This window comes from Pituophis catenifer, unplaced genomic scaffold (genome assembly GCF_029215685.1).
Source record: "Pituophis catenifer annectens isolate HBS135680 unplaced genomic scaffold, rPitCat1.0.hap2 SCAF_2, whole genome shotgun sequence".
NCBI classification, from domain to species: domain Eukaryota; kingdom Metazoa; phylum Chordata; class Lepidosauria; order Squamata; family Colubridae; genus Pituophis; species Pituophis catenifer.
Genome location: NW_027256882.1, coordinates 174,217,508 through 174,241,006, shown reverse-complemented (window position 1 = coordinate 174,241,006; position 23,499 = coordinate 174,217,508). Strand labels below are relative to the sequence as shown.

At 46.6% G+C, this 23,499-nt stretch overlaps 2 protein-coding genes across 2 annotated transcripts; one reads left to right on the top strand and one right to left on the bottom strand.

The window, feature by feature from the left end:
* The first annotated feature begins 3,580 nt into the window (after positions 1-3,580).
* PCSK1N (proprotein convertase subtilisin/kexin type 1 inhibitor) lies at positions 3,581-10,019 on the top strand. The gene is made up of 3 exons (XM_070935136.1): positions 3,581-3,662; positions 6,990-7,585; positions 9,157-10,019. The coding sequence occupies exons 1-3, from the start codon at positions 3,612-3,614 to the stop codon at positions 9,410-9,412; spliced, it is 903 nt and encodes a 300-aa protein (XP_070791237.1). The 5' UTR covers positions 3,581-3,611; the 3' UTR covers positions 9,413-10,019.
* A 6,283-nt stretch (positions 10,020-16,302) lies between these two features.
* Positions 16,303-22,517, bottom strand: LOC139310888 (LHFPL tetraspan subfamily member 5 protein-like). The gene is made up of 3 exons (XM_070935135.1): positions 21,823-22,517; positions 17,992-18,234; positions 16,303-16,359 (listed from the first exon to the last, which is right to left on the bottom strand). The coding sequence occupies exons 1-3, from the start codon at positions 22,253-22,255 to the stop codon at positions 16,331-16,333; spliced, it is 705 nt and encodes a 234-aa protein (XP_070791236.1). The 5' UTR covers positions 22,256-22,517; the 3' UTR covers positions 16,303-16,330.
* Between the last annotated feature and the right edge of the window lie 982 nt (positions 22,518-23,499).

Sequence of the window (23,499 nt, the reverse complement as noted above, 5' to 3'; positions counted from 1 at the left end):
ACCAGTTGCCAAGCATCTGAATTTTGAATACGTGGCCATGGGGATGCTACTATGGTTGTAACTGTGAACAATGGACATCGTCAGTCATTTTTTTTTTGGTGCTGTCATAACTTTGAATGGTCACTAAATGAACTGTTATTTATAAGTCGAGGACTACCTGTATTCATTTGTAAATCATTAATACATAAATGTTACCAAAATAATTACATGCTATATGCTATATTTTGTAAACGAAACTGCTTCAGTCTGAGATTTTTCTGCTTGGTGCTTAATTCCTGGGTTGGCCTCACATGAAAGCTTGTACATCCTGGTAAAATAAGGAGCAAAGCCTTATATTTCTTTTTCCAAAGCAGGTGGTGATCCTGCTTTCATTTTGTACTGAAATTGGGTGATTCAGGCAGAATGAATAGGTTGTCAATTACTGTCTCCTATTTCTTGTTTTCTCTGTGATCCATACAGCAACATCCATTTACAGCAATCAGAAAACTAACCACAAATGGAAATGAAATCAGCAGATTCAAAGATTACTTTTTATGGCAAACCGAGCAGTGGTTTAAACATGAATGCTTTGATATTTCAATCCAGTTTTCTCGAGCTGATGCCCTTCAGATGTGCTAGAGTATAGGTTGCATCAATTCTGGCCAACGTCACCAGTATTACCGGGAGATTATGGTTACCGATGCTTATCACATCTGAAGGGCAGCACAATTGTATTGGCTACAATTCTTAGTGAAATAAAGGCAGAATTAGGGGAATATATTTGGAAGGCACTGATCTACATTAAGACTAAGCACCTTTGATGTAATCAAGTAAGTGATCTTAATTTGGAAACCGAAAATCTACAAGCTGCTCACTTTTCGGTTATTAGGCGCTCATTTATAAATATTCTTTATTTAGCAACATATTGAAAGGAGAGATTATCATCAGGCTTGCCTATGGAACAACATAAGAAATAACTGTAGCATGAACTGAATCCCCCCCCCCCAATATGGGGAATTGCAAGAGCCTCTGAACCAACGTATAAAATGGGGAACCAATTAATACCAATATTAATGGAATAATTTCAACATTCTGTGTTTAGAAATACTGTAGGACACAGGATGGGAGAGTCAGTTTTCTTTCATGCTCTGTTTCTCTTTTTTTTATGTAGGTGGAAAAAGATTTTCCAAATTAAAAAACAAAACAAAACAAGCCCTACCTATCATCAAGAGAGATGGAGAGAATTTTGGATCCATCCTATGTCGGTAAAATAGAGTGTGCTCTAACACAATGTGAAATAAAAGTCATTTCCTGGATCTTTGATGACATAGGGCCTGCTTTAGGAGGGACCTCCTGTCTCCCATAGTATATGCCCACCCAATTTGAACTGGGTTCCTTTGATTAAACAATGCTATCAAATGAGACAACGGAAGTGTGTCTTTTTTTGTTGCAGTCCCTGCCTTCTGGAATGAGGTTCCCCCCAAGATCAGGGTGGACCACACCCTTCCAGAAGGCTTTGAAGACCTTTGGTGAAAATAATTAAAATCCCTTTGAGTTGTGTGTGTGTTCCTTTTTCATTCTGGTCAGTTTTGTCATCTTTACCATCCATTACTCCATCATTTATTATATCTTTTCTCTAGTTTTCCATTCTTTTTACTTGTCCAATTTTGAACTGTCCAATTTTTGGTACCCAAGGGGTAGAATGAATGAATGAATGAATGAATGAATGAATGAATGAACAAACGAATGAAAGAACTAACCTAGCTCAATTGCAGAAAGATACCATTGGCTGAACAATTTAAGGTGGAAAGTGGAAGCAGGACTTATATGTATGTAAAAGACTTACATTTTAGTGCCATGGCTTAAATCCAAATAGGGACTGGATGATCTTCAACCTATTGCTAAACAACAATTCAAATTCCTATTTCTCAAGGGAGGTGAAGCTGCTGGGAATGTTGATTCAGCCATATCTGGAGTTCACAAGTTCCCCATTTGAGATGCACAGCAATCATTTAACTTCTTGAGAAGGAAGAAGGCAGGGGCTGGTTTCAAAATCCGTCGCTACCAGTTTGCTCGTGGGCGCGCATGCACTCATGCACACATGCAATGTTTCTATGCATGCGCAGAAGCGTCCGGGCGGGTGGGCGGAGCCTACAGCCGCTGCTACCAGTTCACCTGATCCAGTGCGAACTGGTAGCAACCCACCACTGGAAGAAGGCACGAAAATGTGCTTTTATAAGTTAAATTTCAACCATTACAACTACTGGCTTTTAATAGTGTCATGGTTAGAGTACAAGGATGGAGGAGAATAAGGAACACAGATTCAAGCCTCCTCTCCTTTATAATAGGGGACTCCAACCTTGGCAACTTTTAAGACTTGTGGACTTCAACTCCCAGACTTCCTCAGCCAGCTTTGCTGAGGAATTCTGGGAGTTGAAGGCCACAAGTCTTAAAGTTGCCAAGGTTGGAGACCCCTGATTTATAAAGTTCATTGGGTAGTCTTGGTCTGTCTTAATTTCTTAGCTTAAGATGAGTGTGGATTGGGAGAGAACTCTGCATTTCCTCAACTTTTTTTTTGCAGAAAATATTACCGTTGCTATAAGTGCAATAAATAATAGCAACCAAATGGTTACTCAGTAGAATTTCTCTTTAGAAATTTCTTAAAATTAAAATTAAAAATTAAAAAAAATATATCCCTTTCCTTTGTGAAGAAGCCAAAAGAAATACTACTTTGCAGAAAGTCTTTCATACTTCAAAGAATATCATTTTAATTTTTCTGGTCCATCCCACCCAACCAGGCAAATGTCAATGTAGGAAGTTAGCACCCACCCCTTTCCTAGAAGAATGAAATATTTTAGGAAATATTAAAAAGGCAGAATATTGTGTTTCCCTGGATGAGAAATGGAGAAGCATGTTTTAAAGACAAAGCAGTTCCCATCTTCCTGCCCCCACCCTTTTGTTAATGGGCCAGAGGCAGAAACTCAATCTTTGTCAATGGACCATCATCTGCAACACAATGGGACCCATCTAGCGACAGAAACTCGACAGAAACTCACCACGTGGCACCTGGGAAGATTGCATCAGCCAGCAAGGCTAGCTAAGACCCCCACCCCTGGGAGTCTGACAACCAATCAGGATACTCTTTCGGGGCCCCAGGAAGTTCAAAAGCCAGAGAGAGCATATAATCCTGGGACTCACTGTCTCTCAAGCAGCCACCCACGCCAGACTGTTCAGTAGGAAAGGAGTGCACTCTGCACGTGCTCAGGAACAGTGCTTTCCAGATGTTCCCAGCAGGGAAAAGGCCTCAAGGCAGATTGTCCAATGGGAAAGGAGTGCACTCTGCATGAGCTCAGAAGTGCTCTTCGCGGATTCCAAGGGAAAGATAGGGACCACCACCCGTCTCCTTACCTTTCCCCCCCCATCCCCCATCTGCCTGCCCGCTGCTGGGGAAACTGAGTAATGGATGTGGGCGGAGCCAAAGTCGGCGGGGCGGGGCGATTGGGTGGAGCTGCTGGCTCTGACTAGCGCTGTCCTCTGGGCTGGTTGCAGACCGCGCTCGGCTCCGTCGTTCGCTTGCTGTCGCCGCCGCCGCCATCCGGGCAGCCTCTATCTCCCGAAGGGACTCGGGAGCGATGGGCCCGGCGCTGCTGCTCGCGCTGCTTTCGAGCCTCGGAGCCGCCAAGGTAGGAGATGCGAATTCCAACGCGTTGACTGAGTCCGACACGCAGGCTGGCCGTGCGAAACGCGATTGCCCCGAGCGATGCATATCTGCGATCAAGGGAGCCGAAGATAGAGGGGGGAAATTGGTTAGCCCATACTTTGGTGGTAGGCTAACGGGTGATTTCTCTTTTGTTTCTCTCCATCATTTTTTTGGGGGGGGTGGGGTGGTTAGTAGTCATCCCTAGTTTGTGGCTTGGCTTCCTTACTTGAGTCGTCTGTCAGCCTCTTTGTGGCGCATCTGTATTCCTGCTTCTCTTAACACGCCTCTGTCCAGATTGCCAGGATTTGATCTGGGGGATTCTGGGGGAATCAACGGTAGCGAAATAAAGTGGAGCAACGCTTGACCGTCTGTAAACCGCCGAGTCCCCAATTCAGAGCTGGGCTCATCAGAAGTCTCAACCAAGGGACACTTGTGTGTTGTGATGGGTTGACTGAAGTCCTGATTTTTCAGAGGAAGCAGGAATTATGGAAGACCAGGTGCCAGTCTACATACAAGACCCTTCTTCCAGCAATTTCAAACTGCAAAGGACATCTGGCTGCACTTCTGTGTGTATGAGAGTGTGTGCGTGCGTGCGTGCATGGACATTTGTCGTAGGAAAGTATAAAGCACCGTGAATCATGCATGTCTATTTTTCACCCACCTACCCAGCGAAGTCACTGTTGTGCAAGTGATTCACACATGTGCCTACGGGAAGCAGTTGTGTTATGTTTCACAGGACTGCTGAGTGTGGGGTACTTGTGGGTGGGAGGATAAGCAAGGTTTGCAAATTGTCTGTGTGGCTGTGCCCAGGACTGAATTGTGTGTGTGTGTGTAGGGGGGGGTGTTTGCAAAAGAATGGTGCAAAGCACTCTATGTGTGCAAAAAAAGGGTGAGCCTTTATTTATTAATGTGTTTGATTTCTATAGTTGCTCATCTCAACAAGTGACAAAGGGTGCAAAATGTGAATAGATCTGACTTTTATAGAAGGGGCGTGACAAGTGACTATGTAAAAAGCATTGTGTCCTGACACCTATGGGTGCCTATGTTTCCCTGATAAGGGTAAGGTGTCCAGGTGTGCTCACAGAAAGGTGCCTGTTGTTTTAAATGAAAGGTGCAGCATGGAATACATATGTGTGATGGAAGAGCAAGAAGACATGTTCCGCGATGCCGTCATGGATGCTTTATGTAAGCACCAAGTCCCTTGCCACCATCCCTGCTCCTGGCGTCATGACTGATTCATCATTGCCTGGGGGGTGGGGGGGATCAGGGCGGCTGAAAGCAAAGGCAGAGCTAAGTAGGATGCTGAGCGGTAGCAAAACATCAGCTTGATGTGTGGAGGGCTGATTATTAACCTGAAAGGTCATGGTTTGATTTAACCATGCAATTCTTTGATGCGTTGATTTACCCAAGATTTCCTAATTTCCCTCCTGCCGGTGGGTGTGTGACTAACCCTGCAGGAGGACTGCAGTGTCTCTTTGGTGTCCTCACAGATTTCTATATAGTTCTCTGCAGAGATGCCTGACTGTCTTTTTTTGGGAAAAGAACTTCCTTCCCCATTCTCCCAGATGCTTTCTGCCCTGATTTTCGTTCTCTTCATCCCTGCTGTGCTGAGACTCAGGTTAATTTTTCTCATTTTAAAAACTGGTAGCTGTTTAGCTACAAATAGCTAAATGGAGCAGGACGTTTCTTTTATTTTCAAAGGTCTGGAGGGTTTGTCATAACTTTCGAAGAATCTAATCAGACTTACTCTACAGAAAAGTGGGCTACTGAATATAGAAAGGAAGATGATAGGAATGATGAATGGGAATTACAATAATAAAGATGCTGAGAGGAGCGTCTGTTTTTCATAGAATCGTACTGATATAGTTTGAGTGGAATCAGGCTTATATGTTTCAACATACTGTAGTTTACATGTGTTTGTGGGCATGTGTTGTATGTGTATGTAGAGAGAGAACAAATAGTTAATAAGATTAAGCTCTGTCTCTCTCTCTTTCTCTGTTTCTCTCTGTTTCTCTCTCTTACTGTATTTGTATTTTTAAAGTCTTGATAACATCAACAGAACTTCAGTTATAGGGTTGCTGATAAAATGTATGATAAATAGACAATGCACCTCAGTCAGTGACAGTCAGTCTTCATTACAATGACCAATTAAAAATGATTAAAAGAGCCTCTGTGGTTCAGCGGACTAAAGTGCTGTTAAGTGTTAGCACTTAGCTGCCAGCTGCCTCCAATTAGTGCAAGTTCGAATCTCACCAGGCTCAAGGTTGACTCAGCCTTCCATCCTTTCGAGGTAGGTAAATTGAGGACCCGGATTGTGGGGGCAATAAGCCAACTTTGTATAGAACAACACCGCTTGGGGGGGGGGTGGCGAAAGCCCTAATAAGCAGGTATATACAAAAAAGTATGCAGGCTATTGCTATAATGCATTGTAAGCCGCCCTGAGTCTACGGAGAAGGGCGGCATATAAATTGGACTAATAAATAAATAAATTAATTAATTAATTAACAAAAATTAACTTTTGCCATAGAAATACTTACTGTTATTTTCAGTGGCACAAATAGAAACTCCTTTCTCCTCAATGCTTTGGCATTTGAGAGAGAAACAAAAGCATTGAAAAATAGCTTCTGTTTTGTATTTCTGTGACTATGTTACTATGTGAAGTCATTTCTGTGATTGTATGTCACTACAAATGTTAGAATAAGCCAACTATTATCTATTATGCATCGGGGGGGGATGAGATTGATCTTGAGGTGTCTGTATATCAATGATTTTATTCATCCATGCAGCCATCCTTCTATTTATTCATTTAAAATTAAATAAATGTGGTTCCATTTTCCAGTGATTACTTGCAAGTCCTCCTGCTAGGGTCCAACTGCTAGCTCACGGTCTAACCTACTTCAAGAGAATAAAATAACAGCGGAATCTCATGCCGTTCTAAGCTCCCTGGAGAAGGATAGAATTAAAATTCATGTGTATATATAACAAAGATAAAAATACCAATTTATTTTAACAAGCAAGTTAAATGCTCTTCTCTGGTGAAATCAATAAGATTTAAAAGTGCTTTCCTATGATCAGATTGAAGCTTACCTTTATTTTTAATTAAACTTCTTGTGTGCTGAGCTACTTATACTTTGATGGGGGTGTTTTCTGTTGTTTTATATTGATGTGTAGTGAATCCATTGCCAAAGACCCAGCTCCAAGTCCACAGCAGGAATGATCTAATTATTTCCCTCCCTGCCTGGCCCCAGCCTGATTACTGTCTGTCCATATTTATTCACTTCCTGTCAATCATCTTCCCTGTTTCTTGCAGCCTCTGCCCACCACAGGCAGCTCCCATGGAGGGATGAATCACAACCTGTCAGGGGGGGTCCGGCGGTTGCGCCGTGAGCTTCAGGGGGCACCATATGAGGCTGTGGAGACCGCCTTGGCCAATGAAGTGTATTACCCGGAACTGGTTCAGCTGGCTGCCCTTGAAAGGGCCCTGTCGACTCCAGGTAACCAGCTACAAGATGATCACTTTGCCCAGGCCTTGGAACGAGCGTTGGCTTCTTCCGGGAACCAGCTGGCTGATGAGCGAATGGCCCAGGCCCTTGAAAGAGTGGTGTCCCCACCTAGCAACCAGTTCCAGCCAGACAAGCACCTGGCACGTGCTTTGCAGCGCCTCCTTCAGGATGGGCATCGCCGAGACCAGGAATCTGTCTACCTGGCAAATCTGCTGAGGCTGTGGGATGAAGCCAAGGGGGCAACCTTGTACCCTGAATACGATGAGACTGGCTTGGCAGGTGGCTCCTCTCCACCCAGAGCGCTGCCGAATCGTTATTGGGCCCCCGAAGGAGGATTCGAACCCCAAGAAGAGCTGGGCGCAGAGGAGGAAGCTGCTGGAGAGGTGGACCCCGAGATGCTGAGGTAGCCAGAGATGAAAAAAAAAATCAGGGTTTGCTTTGAATAAGGATTTAACTCTCAAATGTTCAGATTGCAGCCATTGAGCTGTAGAACATAGAGTGGGATGTGCCTCTGAGCCTGTGTCAATTCATTTTTCGCTGTTGAGTAAAATCAGGCCACTCTTGTACTTTAATTGAATCAAACTTTTTAAAAGAAAACAAAATGGTTGTTTGATAATCTTTCAGGGAGTAGTTCACAAAGGAAGCATAAATAACACGAAAGAGAAATTTTTCAGATTTGCAGCTCCTCCTCCTGCACTGAGAACCATCCACACTCTGGAATAAATGTTTAAGAGAGGGAGTTGCTGCAGAGGGAAGAAAGGAGCACTATTGTAATTCTTCTCACGCCCTGCATTCTTTGAAAATTTTCCTGATAATAATAATAATTATGATCATTATTTCATCAATAGAAAGGTACTTTGAACCAATAGGATATATTTGTTTGTTTGTTTGTTTATTAAACATTTATACAGCTGCCCAACTCATGCCCAGTGACTCCGGACAGCATACAACATTAAAAAATTAGATTCATTCAGTTATGATTGCATTCAGGTTTATTATTTTTTGCTTAGACCTGTGACGTTTTGCTTTTGACGGCTAAATCTCCTGTCTGGGTTAGTTTAGGAAGCCTTTGTCCCATGATTTTCTATGCAGCAAAAGATTCTGTGAGACCTCCTGGGGCAAAAAGATGGCAAGAGCTGCAATTAAGGCACAAGCCATGTTTTGTGAGAGCTGGTCCAATACAACTGGTCTTCTTATGCTTTTGGAGCTCCCTAAATTGGAAAAGACTACACATGAGAAGTGTAACAATCTCTCCAGAGAAAAATCAGGCTTGGGCAGTGGGTTCATGGGTCCAACTGACTGTAGGAACTGCAGGGAGCAGCCCCTCTCAATTTCAGCCCACAATAAAGGTATCACTGAAAAGCTGGCCAGTTTGGCCCTTTGCACACATTCAGACATTTCCACCCATGCTGGTCCTCTCCATTATTAAGCTCCAGCTACATTGCAGATAACCACACTATACTAATGGAGAGATGCCTCTTCACTGATGTCACCAGTGTGATTTGGAGAAGGGAAGGCTTGGTGCCCAGCGATCCCATGTTCAGTTCTCTATCTGAATGCATCAGCTTAACAGGAAAAGGATCTACGCCCCCAATCCTCAGTGTACATATAGATTTTCCTAGATTCTGTTCTTGGGAAGGGAAGAGTTGGGACCTGTGTCTTCTTTTACATGGGGAATTGTAACAGCTTTTGAAATGGAGGTGGGAAACCTTCTAATGCGTTAAGAGTTTGGCTTGGCTCAGAATGAAGTGTGAACGTGGCTGTTGTAGTTTGTAAGCCATGGTTTAAGAATATGCAGGAGCCCAGCCATCATAGCCCTTTTAATAAAAACCATGTTTAATAAATCATAGCTTAGTATGAACTGAGTCTGCAAATCAATACCTGAGTCTGTTTCCTGCAAAAGGTGCTTGCAGATTAAAATGGTGGTGTGGTAAGTGGTAAACCCCCAATTCTATCTTTCTCTGTCCTTTTCAGGTATCTGATTGGCAGGATCCTGTCAGGAGCAAGCAACCTGCCTTCACAGCGCCTCCCACTGGCTCCCCGACGCCTGCGTCGTGCCATTTTTGATGGAGGAGACCTCCCCGAACCCCCCAATCTTCTGCGGGTCAAGCGTCTTGGTGGGGAGAGTGGGGACGAGCTGCAGCGAGTCAAGCGGACAGAAGGAGAAGGGGTGGGAGGGAGACGGAGTATGAGTGGGGGCACCCAGAGGCTTCGGTATCTCTCTGAATAATGAGAATCGGTTTCTGTGAAAAGAAACACTGGGGAGCCCCTCCCTTTGAATGTCAATGGACTGTGAGTGACACCTTGTGTTCTTTCCTGCCTCTGTCCTACCTGTGACCCCAAAATACTGGGAAAGAAGGGGGATAACCTTGGACTGGGATCCCCAAATCCCAATTATGTTCTATAAAGTGTGTGCAGGGGACGGCCGCTTTTCTCTTCACTGACCTTCTCAGTGCCCTGATGGAAAGGTCTTTTCAGCTAAGGAGATGGTTTTTCACTGATGGCTAGTTCCTACTTCCCTCCAAAGCCAGAGCTAGGTATCACCATCCTCATCCTTCTCACATCTTGGCTTTTTTTTTAAAAAATTGTGGCTTAAACAAATCTCCAACTCCCCCCACCCAACTTCCAACTGCCTTAATATTCCTCCTTCATTGATGCTGCCTCTCACCCCTCCCTCCCTATTTCCACCTGCTTGTTTCTGTCTGGTTTGTAAGACCCCTTGTGTTCAAACCTCGTTGGCCTACATAAACACCAACGCTGCCCTTGCTGATTTGTTGCCATGTTCAATCATGCTTGTGGCCAGAGTTTTAATGTTGATTAATTACTGAATAAAAAGTCCCACCAGGTATTTTATTGTAGTAGTAGTCTTGTGTTGTCCTGTGGAAATTTTTGGGAAGCCTTGGCTGTGGCCCTCAGAACTCCTCCAGAATTTGCCATGAAATTTATAGAATGATGATGACGACATACATGGGGAGGCATCATATTCCTTATATTTAGTTAATTAACCTTCACATGTTTTAGTTTCAGCTGGCTCCCATCTTTCTACTCTAAAGGTCAAGGGTAACTAAGTTTGAAAGAAGTTGGGCATCCAGGACTGGGTGAAGATAGACCATTATCTTTAGCTCCATTTGGGGTCCTAACTCCATCAGTATTAGAAATAAGTTGATTGAACCAGACAGTAAATCTAATCAAATCATCAACCTAAAAGTTACTTTCATATTTTAAGTTTTCCAGACACTATTGCTTATTGGGTTCTTCAATGAAGAAAAGCCACAGAAGAAAACAAAAATCCTTACACTAGAACTTGACGCTAAATCTAGGAAGACTCAGAGGGTACTATTATTTATTTATTTATTTATTTATTATTTATTTATTAAATTTCTATACCGCCCTTCTCCAAATAGGACTCAGGGCGGTGCACAGCCAAGATAAAAAACAAAGCATACAAAATTTAAGAACAATATTAAAATAATTAAATGTTTTGGCCGAAATTAAGATAACCCAATTTAAAATCAATTTAAAATTTAACTCAGGCCAGCCCAGCTTGTTGAAATAAATAGGTTTTCAGGGCCCGACGAAAAATCCGGAGGTCTGTTATTATACGTAACTCTGGGGGAAGGTTGTTCCAGAGGGTGGGCGCCGCCACAGAGAAGGCTCTCCCCCTGGGGGTCGCCAGCCGACATTGTCTGGCGGACGGGACCCTGAGGAGGCCCACTCTGTGCGAGCGTACTGGCCGGTGGGAGGCTATTGGTGGCAGAAGGCGGTCTCGTAAGTACCCTGGCCCTAAGCCATGGAGCGCTTTAAAGGTGGTCACCAACACCTTGAAGCGCACCCGGAAGACCACTGGGAGCCAGTGCAGCTCGCGCAGGAGAGGTGTCACATGGGAGCGCCTCGTCGCCCCCATAATCCCCCGCGCGGCCGCGTTCTGGACCAGCTGGAGCCTCCGGGTGCACCCCAGGGGGAGCCCCATGTAGAGAGCGTTGCAGTAGTCCAGGCGGGAAATGACTAGTGCCTGAGTGACTGTGCGTAGAGAGTCCCGATCTAGAAAGGGGCGCAGCTGGCGTATCAGGCGAACCTGATAAAAAGCCCCCCTGGCCACGGCCGTCAAATGATCTTCTAAAGACAGCCGTGCGTCCAGGAGGACGCCCAAGTTGCGAGCCCTCTCCGTGGGGGCGAGTGATTCGCCCCCAATAGCCAGCGATGGCGTCAGCTGGCTATATCGGGACGCTGGAAGCCACAGCCACTCGGTCTTGGAGGGGTTGAGTCGGAGCCTGTTTCTCCCCATCCAGGCCCGCACGGCCTCCAGGCACTGGGACATCACTTCAAGGGCATCGTTGGGGTGGCCTGGGGTGGAGATGTACAGCTGGGTGTCATCAGCGTACTGATGGAACTCCACCCCAAAGCCACGGATGATCTCACCCAGCGGCTTTACATAAATGTTGAACAGAAGGGGCGAGAGGACCGACCCTTGTGGCACCCCACAAGCAAGGTGCCTCGGGGTCGACCGCTGCCCCCCCGTCAACACAGATTGCGACCGGTCAGAGAGGTAGGAGGAGAACCACCGCAGAACGGTGCCCCCCACCCCCAACCCCGCCAACCGGTGCAACATGATACCATGGTCGATGGTATCAAAAGCCGCTGAGAGGTCTAACAGGACCAGGATAGAGGAGCAACCCCTATCCCGAGCCCTCCAGAGATCATCCACCAACGCGACCAATGCCGTTTCCGTGCTGTGCCCAGGCCGGAAGCCGGACTGGAGCGGGTCTAGATAGACAGCTTCATCCAGGTACCGGGGAAGCTGTTGCGCCACCACACTCTCAACAACCTTCGCAACAAAGCGAAGGTTGGAGACTGGACGATAGTTAGCCAAAACAGCCGGATCCAGAGAGGGCTTCTTGAGGAGGGGCCTCACAACCGCTTCTTTCAAAGCGGCCGGCAGGACCCCCTCACTCAAAGAAGCGTTAACGATCTTCTGGAGCCAGCCTCGTGTCACCTCCCGGGAAGCCAGAACCAACCAGGAGGGACACGGGTCCAATAAACATGTGGTCGCGTTCAGCCGTCCCAGGACCCTGTCCATGTCCTCGGGAGCCACAGGATCGAACTCCCCCCAGATAACACTCTCAAGACCTGCCTCAGTCATCCCATCCGGACATACCCAGTCAGAGGCCAGTCCTTCCCGAATCTGAGCGATTTTGTCATACAGATACTGCACAAAATCCTCGGCTCGGCCCTGCAAGGGGTCATCCCGCGCTTCCAGATGGAGGAGGGAGCGGGTCACCCTGAACAGGGCGGCCGGGCGATTATCTGATGACGCGATAAGAGCGGCAAAATAACTAGATTTCGCCGCTTTTATCGCCACTAGGTAGGTCTTAATATGAGACCTCACCAGTGTTCGGTCGGATTCGGAGCGACTGGTCCTCCAACTACTCTCCAGGCGTCTTTTCCGGCGCTTCATCTCCCTGAGCTCCTCGGAAAACCAAGGAGCTAGGTGAGTTCGGTGCCGGGTCAGAGGCCGCAAAGGCACGACACGGTCCAAGGCCCCGGCAGCCGCACTATCCCAGGCGGCCACCAGGTCCTCAGTCGAGTCATGAGCCAGAGTCTCAGGAAATGGCCCAAGCTCCATCTGGAACCTATCAGGGTCCATCAGGCGCCTGGGGCGGAACCACCTGGTCGGTCCCGCCTCCCTGCGGCGGGGTGCAGCGGTTAGAAAGTCCAGTCGAAGGAGCGAGTGGTCAGACCATGACAAGGGTTCGATGACTATATCCCCTGTATCAAGGCCACTCAACCACTGACCAGAGACAAAAACTAAGTCCAGAGTGTGTCCACCCGTGTGAGTGGGGTCATGAATTAACTGAGTAAGGTCCATGGCCGTCATGGAAGCCATGAACTCTCGAGCCACCTCAGACGTTTCGCCGATAGACGGCAGGTTGAAATCCCCCATGACTAGAAGTCTGGGGGTACCAACCGCCACCTCAGCTATGACGTTGAGCAGCTCGAGCAGGGCCGTTGCCACGCGGCAGGGAGCCAGGTACGTGATCAACAAGCCCATCTGTACTCCACGACCCCACCTCACAAAAAGGGACTCACATCCGGCTATCTGTGGAACAGTGGTCTCCCTCGGATCAAGACTTTCCTTTATAATAACCGCCACCCCCCCCGCCCCTGCCCTGAGCTCTCGGCTGATGGAATGCTCGGAAACCTGGTGGGCACATATCCACGAGGGGAACCCCCCCCTCATGGCCCAACCAGGTCTCCGTAATACCTGCCAGGTCCGCTCCCCCCTCCTGAATAAGATCGCAAATGAGGGGGGCTTTATTTACCACGGATCTGGCATTGCACGACAGCAGCCGAAGGCTCGGGCCCTGAGAGTCTGAACAGCCTGGGATACGAGAAGGGCTATGGGGACCGGGGCGTGCCACCGCTCGAAGATAGCGAGTGCGCGCCCCCACTACATGATGCGGCCCCCTGCTCCCACCATATCTGCCCCTCCCACTCAACACATTGATAGAAAAGCCCTCGACAGAATGGACTCTGATGTCCCTCTTACCCCCGGAATCTGCACCCTCCGTGGCCCCACTAACAGCTGGGCCGGACCCCTCCCCCCGTGGGTTAACCCCCAAACCCACACAACCCTCCCGCCCCTTAAAATCCCTTAAAAATCTATCAAAAAGTTTCCCTAAAAAACCCCTTAATCCCCTTTTTGCAGCATGCCACCTCTCGGGGTGCCAAAGCCCGTCATAAAGGTAGGCCCTTGATAAAGTGGAGGGCCACACCTGCGAGAGGGGGGAGTCTCGCAGAATAAGAAGTTCTGTTGGCGAATACATCTAATCAATCAATTAATTAATCAATCAATCGGGGGAAAATCAATGGCCTGGGGGTAATCAAGATAGTCCAAAGTCTGGAAAGGGATATTCAATCAATTCCAAGTCAGTAAACTCCACTGCTCTCTCACAGCAGTGGATGGAGTCTTAGGCCGCTTCGAGGCCAGATGTTAACACCAGCTGCCCTCTCACGAAAGCTGGGAAGGGCCAGAAACCGCAGTCATCGACCGGCACCATGAAAGACTTGAAATCCGAATATTTCCCTCTTACAATTGGGGGCATTGATGACAAACCACCAATCTACAGGTTCACGGGCCCAGAGAAGACTCCAATAACTCTAGCGGCTGCACCTTAGGCGAGTAGGGAGGCGAATCGGGAGACTATAGATGTCCATGTCCATGGGAGGCAGGTATCATAACAAGTATCGTATCATATTATTCAGAGGCATCTCCAGATGATAAGTGGCCTCCTGGAGGCTAATAGACCACGTAAGGCATAAAAGCCTGGCCCAAGGTCTTTTGTGACCATCAAACAGCAATGTTTCTAGCTCACCCCCATCCAAATAAGGGAGGGGGGGAGCCTCTGGAAGGACCAGGAGTGGGCCCCCTCCAAGTGGGCCTCCCATCCATAGCTGTAATCGGCAGTTCCAAGAAACAAAACATTGATGGTCTGATTCAAATCATGGTCAGGATGCCCCTCGCTCTCCCTATTCAGGCTCCTGTCCCTTTCCGGCCTCTCTGATGTTATCTCTCCCAGCCGCTCGTCCCAGTGTTAAAGCGAGTGCCAATCCCGACGATGCCAGCTCTTAAAACATCCCGTCCACCGTTGGGTCTAACAGGAAGCCCCTGTCATCCCCTCGGAGTCCCTGAAGCTCCAGGGAGGGGCTGCATCGCCGACGCCGCCACCGCCCGTTCCACTGGCCCGGCAGCTGCGGGGAGATGCCGAGGACGCTGAGGGCGCTCTCCCCGCTCATAGAGCCGCAGCGCAGCCGTCTCCGTCTCGTTCCTGGCCATCGTGTCCTGGAGAGCTGCCAGCTCTCAAGAAGATGACACAGACTGGTGAGAAGCTCCCCTCACCAGACATGGGGGTCAATTAGCTGGTCGAGCCCCCGGAACCCCCAAAACCCGGGGAATATCCCCCGAGTATCGCCGCCGCTCAGCTGGGAGCGGCCATCTTGGACATGCGCAGAGGGAATCACACCCTTTCTTCTACTATTAGAAGAAAGAGGTTGGTGCTGAATGAACAGTCTACCTCTGGGCTTTCAAAAGTCAAGAATCTTCAAAAACAATGATTTCCATGTCAAACTATATTGGTATTCTACTAGTAGATACTTGCCTTAAACAAACAAGAAGTTCTGACGAGAAGTGATGATCAATCCACAGGGCACCAGGAGTTTTATTTTTGTAAGCCTCTGGGAGTCACTGAGAGTGAGTTGGGCAGCCATATACATAAAGAGAACTTTGTTCTCTTCCAGATGTCATATTGAATGAGGAGTTCAATACAACTTGAAAATCACAGAGTCTTCTCCTGGAGGGACACACCTTCTCCTCAATTCTTTTCATGTCATAGAGGACCCTGACAACAAACAATTTCAGGAATTGGATACTTTTTGGGAACTAGGTCTTTTTTCATTTTCAACTGTATTTTTTCATCCGCCAAAGGCCTCAGGGAGTATGGCAGTCTTGATAGACCTGAAACACCTTTCCTTCGTTTCATTTTGGGGCGGGGGGTGGGGAACTTGGAGATTATTTTAAATACTAAAGTTTAAACTGGCTAACTTAGAGCCAAGGTGGTGCAGTGGTTAGAGTGCAGTACTGCAGGCTACTTCAGCTGACTGCTAGCTACAGTTCAGCAGTTCAAATCTCACAAGCTCAAGGTTGACTCAGCCTTCCATCCTTCCGAGGTGGGTAAAATGAGGGCCCAGATCGTTGGGGGCAATATGCTGACTGTGTAAACTGCTTAGAGAGGGCTGTAAAAGCACTATGAAGCGGTATATACTGTAAGTCTAAGTGCTATTGCTATTACTAATGTCTTTACCTCCTGTCATTTCCTGCTGAACATCATTTGGAAATCACCCAACTTGCTGGCAAATTTTGACTGTGTTTACATTTTTGACATATAAAAATCTAGAATTAGGAGGCCATATATTGTCTGTGAGCCTTTTGCTGTCCAGTCCTGAATGAGAGAAAAGGATTATGCAAACAATTTCAAAAAGTCATGAAAGATACTGAGGAGACACCATAACATTAGCGTTTTCTAAAATTTATTGCAACGGGTACAGCAAAACCATGACATATCCAACTCTGAAGAATATTTGCTGGTTGGGATCAATCTGGAGTCAGTGCTGAAGTCACACCTAAGCACGTACCGCAAGCAGAAAAGGAGAAAATGATAAGATACTTTCTGAAATCTGTGATGCCCAAGGCATTTTGGGGCTTTGAAGCAAAGTCTAGCTTTTCTATTCACTCCCTCTAAAATAGCACTAAAACCCATTTAAAAACACTTATAAACCCTAAAAAGATTACATTATGAGGAAGGAAGGAAGGAAGGAAGGAAGGAAGGAAGGAAGGAAGGAAGGAAGGAAGGAAGGAAGGAAGGAAGGAAGGAAGGAAGGAAGGAAGGAACTTGTGGGGTACAAAATGATGGGCAATCACCCAGTCAGACAAAAGTGCTTCGTTCATTTCCTGAAGTGTGTTTTCTGAAGGTAATTATACTTTTTCTTTTTTTAAAAAAATGTTAGGCCTGATGTTTTGTCCTCTCCCTTGGTTGTCATATGCGCACATGCATGCAAGTCCTTCACAACGCATGTACATTGAAGAAGAAAGGAAACATTGAAAAGCTGGGAGTTTCAGCTTTGTCTTTTCTGACATTGTTTCTCAATTTACAGGCAAATGGTAAGCCAGCAGTCTCCAGCTGAGGGCCCTCCAGATGCACTGACTTTAGCTGCCATCATGCTTGAGCGATAATTAACCTTGCAGTCCAAGGAGTTTTGCTGGCTCTTTGAAGCTTTACGCACCAATCAGTCATGTGAGCTTCCCACAGCAGGGCTTGTGAGCAGAGCACTCTGCAAACTTGAGAGATGCCAACATCGTGTTCTCTAACCTTAATAAGTCTTTTTTTGGCAGACTTAGCAACATTTTAAATTGGAACAAAATCGTGCCATTTTAATTTCCTATAATTGTCCTGACATGTCAGTCTGTAGTAAAATGGAAGATTAAAGGCCAGCAATTGGTGTTTGTCTCTATGTGAATTTCTCATTTATCATTCAAATGAGCCCTAAATAGTATACAAATCTATGTATATATGTTTGAGTAAGCCTCACTAACCTGCTGATATCAATTTTGGAGATATACTTAGGATTATCGTATCTGGGCTGCAGAAGATCAAAGAGAGGCAGAAAACTCCAATTCTTCATTTCTATCAAATAATCGTCTGGATTTTTTTTTCCAGCCCAGCTTTATTAGTTCTAACATATCTCACAAATCAAGGCTAATACAAGCCCACCCTGAACAAATTAGTCTGGCCTTCCCATTGTAGTCAAAAGGGAGGCAGGTGAGACAAATACTTTGCCATTTGCTGAAACCATTTAGTCACAAGAACAGAATATTTTCGTATCTCTTCCAAAGACTAGCATAAATTGAAGAAGGCCCAGATTTTGCAGCTCCCAGTTTTTTAGGGAGTCTCTGCACAGAATTTGTATTCCTTGAGAACAAGCGGGTTTTTTTAAAAAATCATTTTGCACATGTAAGACAAAGGGAGGGATATTTGTAAGATGCAAGAAAGAATGCACTTCATTCACATCACGGTCTGAACACCAGTGGCAGGACAGTTTCAATCCAAATTGCATTTGGGAGTCTCATTGCCTGTAACTAAGCAACGGCTCACGTAGCTGCCAGTCCTGCCTCTCATGCAGCTGGCTTTGTCGAAGCATTTGTTGGCTCCATTTGTTACCCAAGACAGAAGAGGCACAAGATGTGCCCATGCTTACCTCTTCCCTCTCGGGGTGGTGTGTAACCCGCAGGCAAGAGAGCGTCCTGCCTGTTTCCCAGCACAAAAGCGAGAGTGGCCAGAACCAACGCATCAGCGATGCCCAGCAAAGCGAGAGTAAAGGCCCAGTGGATCGAGCAGGTACCCAGGGTGTAGCTCCTGGCCTGGGGCCCACACAGAGCCCTCACCTCTGGCGCCCCCCAGCCATCTGGGAAGACCAGGCAGCCAAGAGCCTGACAAGTTGCTGCGAGACAGAGAGATGGGCAGACAAAGAAGAAAGAGGGGGGGTGAGACAGAATTAACAGAGTCCATACAGACCAGTGGTGGATTGGTACCGGTTCACCCGGATTCGTGTGAACTGATAGTAGTGGCGACGGGAGGCTTCGCCCACCCACCCAGAAATCATCAAATACGCTCTGCGCATGCAAACCGGTAGCAAAGGTAAGTGAAATCCACCACTGATACAGACACTTGCTGTGGAATACAAACCCACTGACTTTTCCCAGGCTTGATATCCTCCTCCCAGTTCACACGACATGCATAACCAGGTCAAGAAAAGAAGGAATGCTTTATGCAAAAATGAAAACGCAGTCAGCTCTAGAGCAGGAGAAGGTTGGTTTCCACTCAAGGGTGATCCCCAAGTTTGTTTGGGGTTGAACAGCCTCCCACAATCAGCCATGGAGACAAAACATGACAATGAAGCTTCCACTGGGATTGCTAGCCTCTTCCTGCTTCTGCACTGAACCCGGAAGTGAGAGTTTTCTTCTGCAAAAATGAGTCTCAAACTCTCTCTTTTTTGGAAGCACATTTCCCACCGATAGGCATAAAGGAGAGAGAAGGTGTCCAAATAAATCTCCCCCCACCCCAGCTTGCATCCACGGTGGCTCTAACCTCATTAGCACGCTGCAGATTTCTATTTTAGTTTCTACATTGTTCACCCCTCCCCCAGCCTGGCCTAGCCAAAATCAGGTGAAATTTCACCATGTCTGCTGTCAAGGTAACTGGGGCAGCTTCATATTTGATAGTTCTCTTCTGCTCTTTTGACAAATAAATCAGCAGGCAGTATGATTGCTGACTGGGTGAGTGTAAATGACCCTAATGACCCATTTAATGACAGTTGGAACTGGCAACTCAGTTGTTAAGTGAAACTGTCACTGATTGCAACTGCAAGATCTTACTTCAACTGTCCTTTTCTTTACAGATCTGGGAAGGTCATAATGTGTGGACTGGCCACAAAGTTTCTGTACTAATAATAACTGCAAATGGTCGCTAAATGAGGCAGGACTCGATGCCTGCTCTTTTGCATCAGAACCCCAGAGTAGGGAAAAAGCAGTTTGGTTGAAAGCAGGTATCCTCCAACTTTGCCGTGCCGTGACTCCTAAAAGTGATAAATGAATGACAGTGCCACAAATACAATAACCTACCGTTATTTCATTTGATTTGAGGTTGTGCAAGAAAGAAACATACCATTTACTGCACTTTAATTATCAGATTTTAAACTCTATATGAAAACTGTGGTAGAACTTTGCAACTTAATAATCTAAAATATTTTTATTGCAAGTCAATAATACTCCCCTATCACATTTACAACCATATTTTGAACAAAGTTTGGCATAATTCCTGAAATCTGGATTTTATTTCTGAAAAAGACCTTCCTGCTGTACATTCCACATTTATCTCAGGTTTATGTTTGAAATGAAATAGCAAAGCCCAATTTTGCTTATACAGGCAGTGAGAAAATATGTTTTAACACTGTTCCTTCTTGGTGTGCACAAGCCCATCAAACTTGCTCTTGACCCCATAAGGAGTTGTTACCAACAGTTTGAAAAACCTGGTTTACAGAGTTGCCAAAGGTGCTACTTGCATGCCGTGTGAGCTCTGAGGTACTTTTTCCAGTCTGAATCTGAATTAATGCATGACCTTATCCACATAGAACTCATATCTTCTCTCCCAAGGTTGTATTTGAAAGGTAACAAAAACGATCATTTACAAGAGCTCTTAGATCACCAGGAATTTTTGTTTCACACAGAAAATTCAAGACAATTGGCTTCAACCTGTGGAAGTTTCTATCCCAGCATTTCCAAGTTAAAGGGGTCCATTGAAGATGCTTTCTAAAGGGCCCACAATTCTGAAGCCAGTGGGGAGAGATAAGAAGTGGTTGTTTTTCAATTTGATCGTCCCCAACATGTTTTGGCATTTCAGAATAACAGAGTTGGAATGGACCGTGGAAGTCCTCCAGTCCAAGCCCCTGCTCAAGCAAGAAACCCTATACCATTTCAAACAAATGCTTGTTCAATCTCCTTAAAAATCTCCAGTGTTGGAGCACCCACAACTTCCAGACGCTGAGGGTACTGGACAGTGGTGGGTTGCCCCGGTTCGGATCGGTTCTATAGAACCGGTAGTAAAACTGGAAGGAAGCTCCGCCCACTGACCCCGACGTCATCAGAACGCTTCTACACATGCGGCCCCGTTGCGAATCGGTAGTAAAGGTGAGTAGAACCCTCCCCTGGTACTGGAGGTTTTTACAAAGAGATTGGACAACCATTTGTCTGAAATGATATCAACATCTATAGCACTATCCTCCTACTAATTAATAAATGACACTGTCCATCAAGAACTTATCCTACCGTACCCTAATTAAAAGGAATGAGACCTGCAGAAGAGAACTACATTCACTCAGGACTCCTGGGCTCATAATTCAACTGCCAAGTTAGTATCGGGGTAAAATCCAGCAGGTTCTGACAGGTTCTGGAGAACTGGTAGCTGAAATTTTGAGTAGTTCAGAGAACCAGCAAATACCACCTCTGGCTGGCCCCAGAGTAGGGTGGGAATGGAGATTTTGCAATATCCTTCCCCCAGGAGTGGGGAGGGAATGGGGATTTTGCAGTATCCTTCCCTTGCCATGCCTATTAAGCCATACCCACCAAGCCACGCCCACAGAACTGATAGTAAAAAAATTTGGATTTCACCACTGGTTAGCATTCATTTCTAAACCAAGCCAGCAGCCTTTATTGCCACAAAGAATGATTGAAAAGAGGTGGGCAGCGACTGCCAAAACACAACAACTCTTCCCCAGCCCTGCATGTTTTCTACATCCTTCTATACTATTACACAAATAAATCGGGGCACACCCCACAAAAAAGTGAATATAACACAAAACAAATAAAATGTACATTCGCACAACTCGGACCAGTTTCAGAGTTTAGCTTGTTTAGACTGGTGTCTGGGTTACCTGGACGAAGAACTAACTTTTGCTTCACACTGTGCCTTACTCATGGATTGTATTCCACTTTCTCTGACTTGGTAACTCCAAAGCCTGGTCATTGGAATCACCTTCATTCTCAAAGCTGCTATTGCTGATCAGACCAGAAGAAGAGTTTTGCCACTTAAGGTTCTCTAAGGTGAAAGGCCAGGTGTGCAGTGTAGCTTGATGGAGATAGGATCCCTGATAGTGAAGGACCTGCAGGCTCACTCAGGTGTAAAAAAAAACAAACAATTTTCTCTCATTGCAGCAAGTGAAGAACAATCAGCATACTCAGGGACACTGGTGGAAGGGAAACATAACCTTTGCATCTGAACATTCCTGTTTATTCTGAATGAAGCCTGCATGGTCTTGTCTGAATTTGACTGTTTCTATCCTCAACAAGAAGAGACCAAACTTTGTGTTTTACAAATTCAGTTACTAAGTTTACAGCGTGGCTTGTGTGAGACTTGAGCTTCGGCAGCATCTCCTTTTGGAGGCTCTTTCTCTATCCCACACTCCCCTCCCTCCCTCCTTCCAAATTTCTTCCTTGTCTTTTCCAAAATGACAGCCCGACCTGGATTCTCTTACCTGCTGAAAGCTGCTGCCAGGCGCACACCTTGTAGACGGTCCCTGCACTGCAGACCCAGAAAAGACCCAGGGAGGCCACACTGCCCATCACCAACACCAGGGCCATCAGGACGAAGACAGCAGCTGCTTTGAAAGATGGGATGGGGGTTAGGGTGACCAGCGATCCCTCACACTCGAGGACCCCATCCTGCTCCGTGCAGACTTGGTAGAGGCCGAAGGAGCCCACGGCGCTCACGCTGGGGTCGGAGAGGGCCCCGGAGATTGGCAGCTGGTAGGTGAGAGGTGCTGTCTGCACCCATGCTGGCTGGATAAGCACCACCACCTCCAAGATGCCAAAGCATAAGCTACAGCCAGCCCAGAGAGCGCCCACTGCCCTGGCATTGCGCACAAAATCGGTCTGGTAGAGGGCTGCTGCTTCTCGGGCTGCCAACATGGTCCATACGTCTCCTTTGAGGGACCTGCTGCAAGTGTTCTTCTGCAAGAAGTGTTTTTCTTTTCCTTTCTCCAGGGAGCCAAATCCTACAAGAGCATTCACGCCTGAAGCCAGTTGATGCACACCTTTCTCTGGCCACTCTCCTTTCCTTTGCTCAGCTCCTCCTCCTTCGGGGAAAAAAACCTCTGCATACCTCAGCTCCAGCAGCTCCACTTCTCCACCGAGTTGCTCAGGTTCTCCACCCCTGGAATCTGGCAGCAGAGTTGTGTCCCGTCCCCCTCACAGTCCCCCGTTCCTCGTAGGGATCTCCTGGGGTGATGATTGCTAAGCTCTTTTCCTCTGCAGTCTCGGCACTCCTCGGCTGATGGTGATGGAGGAAGGGGGGGAGCAGTGCTACGTTGCCTCCTTCTCCAAGATTGGCTTCCTTCTTTTTCTGGGTGCTGTGAGGGAGAGGGGGGCAGGGAATTGGTTTCTTTTCCTTGCCAAGCTCATCACTCTCTACACTGCTTCTTACTTCTCCTGCCAGGGAGACAGAAGCAGCCACTTGGCCAAATGCCCACTGCCCTTCTTCTCTATCTTTCTGAGCAACAGCCACTAGGAAGGATTCGGACTGGATTCAGAGCATCTGCTGCCCAATTCATCTTCCACACAAGAGGATGGATGCCGAGGCTCACCAGTTCTCCACTACTAAATTGTGCCGTGGCTTGATAGAACTAGAAAAGGAGACGAAGGAAAGACGAAGGGGACTTGGGTGGTGGGGGGGTAGAAACAAGGCTCCCTTTCTCCTATTCGCCCCAGGCATGAGTTATAGGGATGCAAATGCCAGGGAAGGGATTAGAGCTTCCAGTAGGAGGCAGCAAGCACCTTTAAATAAAATAGGCAAGTGATTGGTGCAGGCCATTGCTATCCAGAACTGCTATATATATATATAGCATAGATGAGCAGCCAGTCTTCCAGGTATAGTTCTCACTGCAGTGGGTATATATATCTCTTACCCACTGCAGTGAGAACTATACCTGGAAGACTGGCTGCTTATCTACCTTGCAATTTTCTTCTGCCAGAAATTCAGGAGTAATGAGATGAGCAGCATCTTTCTGTTTCTTTCATTTGCAACGTAGAGAGGATATGATAATTCTTAAATACTTTAGAGGATTTTTGAATGCATTTTTGAGAAATGCTTGGAATGCTTAAAGCTCCCTGTACAATGGATTTGAAATCTACTCCCTCTAGTGAGTGTTAAGTGT

Excerpts from the sequence above, each read along its gene's own strand:
- PCSK1N (XM_070935136.1), top strand. The coding sequence starts at position 3,612 with ATGGGCCCGGCGCTGCTGCTCGCGCTGCTTTCGAGCCTCGGAGCCGCC. Across the intron at positions 3,663-6,989 it reads CGAGCCTCGGAGCCGCCAAG|CCTCTGCCCACCACAGGCAG; the intron begins GTAGGAGATGCG and ends TGTTTCTTGCAG. Across the intron at positions 7,586-9,156 it reads GTGGACCCCGAGATGCTGAG|GTATCTGATTGGCAGGATCC; the intron begins GTAGCCAGAGAT and ends TGTCCTTTTCAG.
- LOC139310888 (XM_070935135.1), bottom strand. The coding sequence starts at position 22,255 with ATGTTGGCAGCCCGAGAAGCAGCAGCCCTCTACCAGACCGATTTTGTG. Across the intron at positions 18,235-21,822 it reads CTGGCAGCAGCTTTCAGCAG|CAACTTGTCAGGCTCTTGGC; the intron begins GTAAGAGAATCC and ends TCTGTCTCGCAG. Across the intron at positions 16,360-17,991 it reads ACCACCCCGAGAGGGAAGAG|GTGTGACTTCAGCACTGACT; the intron begins GTAAGCATGGGC and ends GTACGTGCTTAG.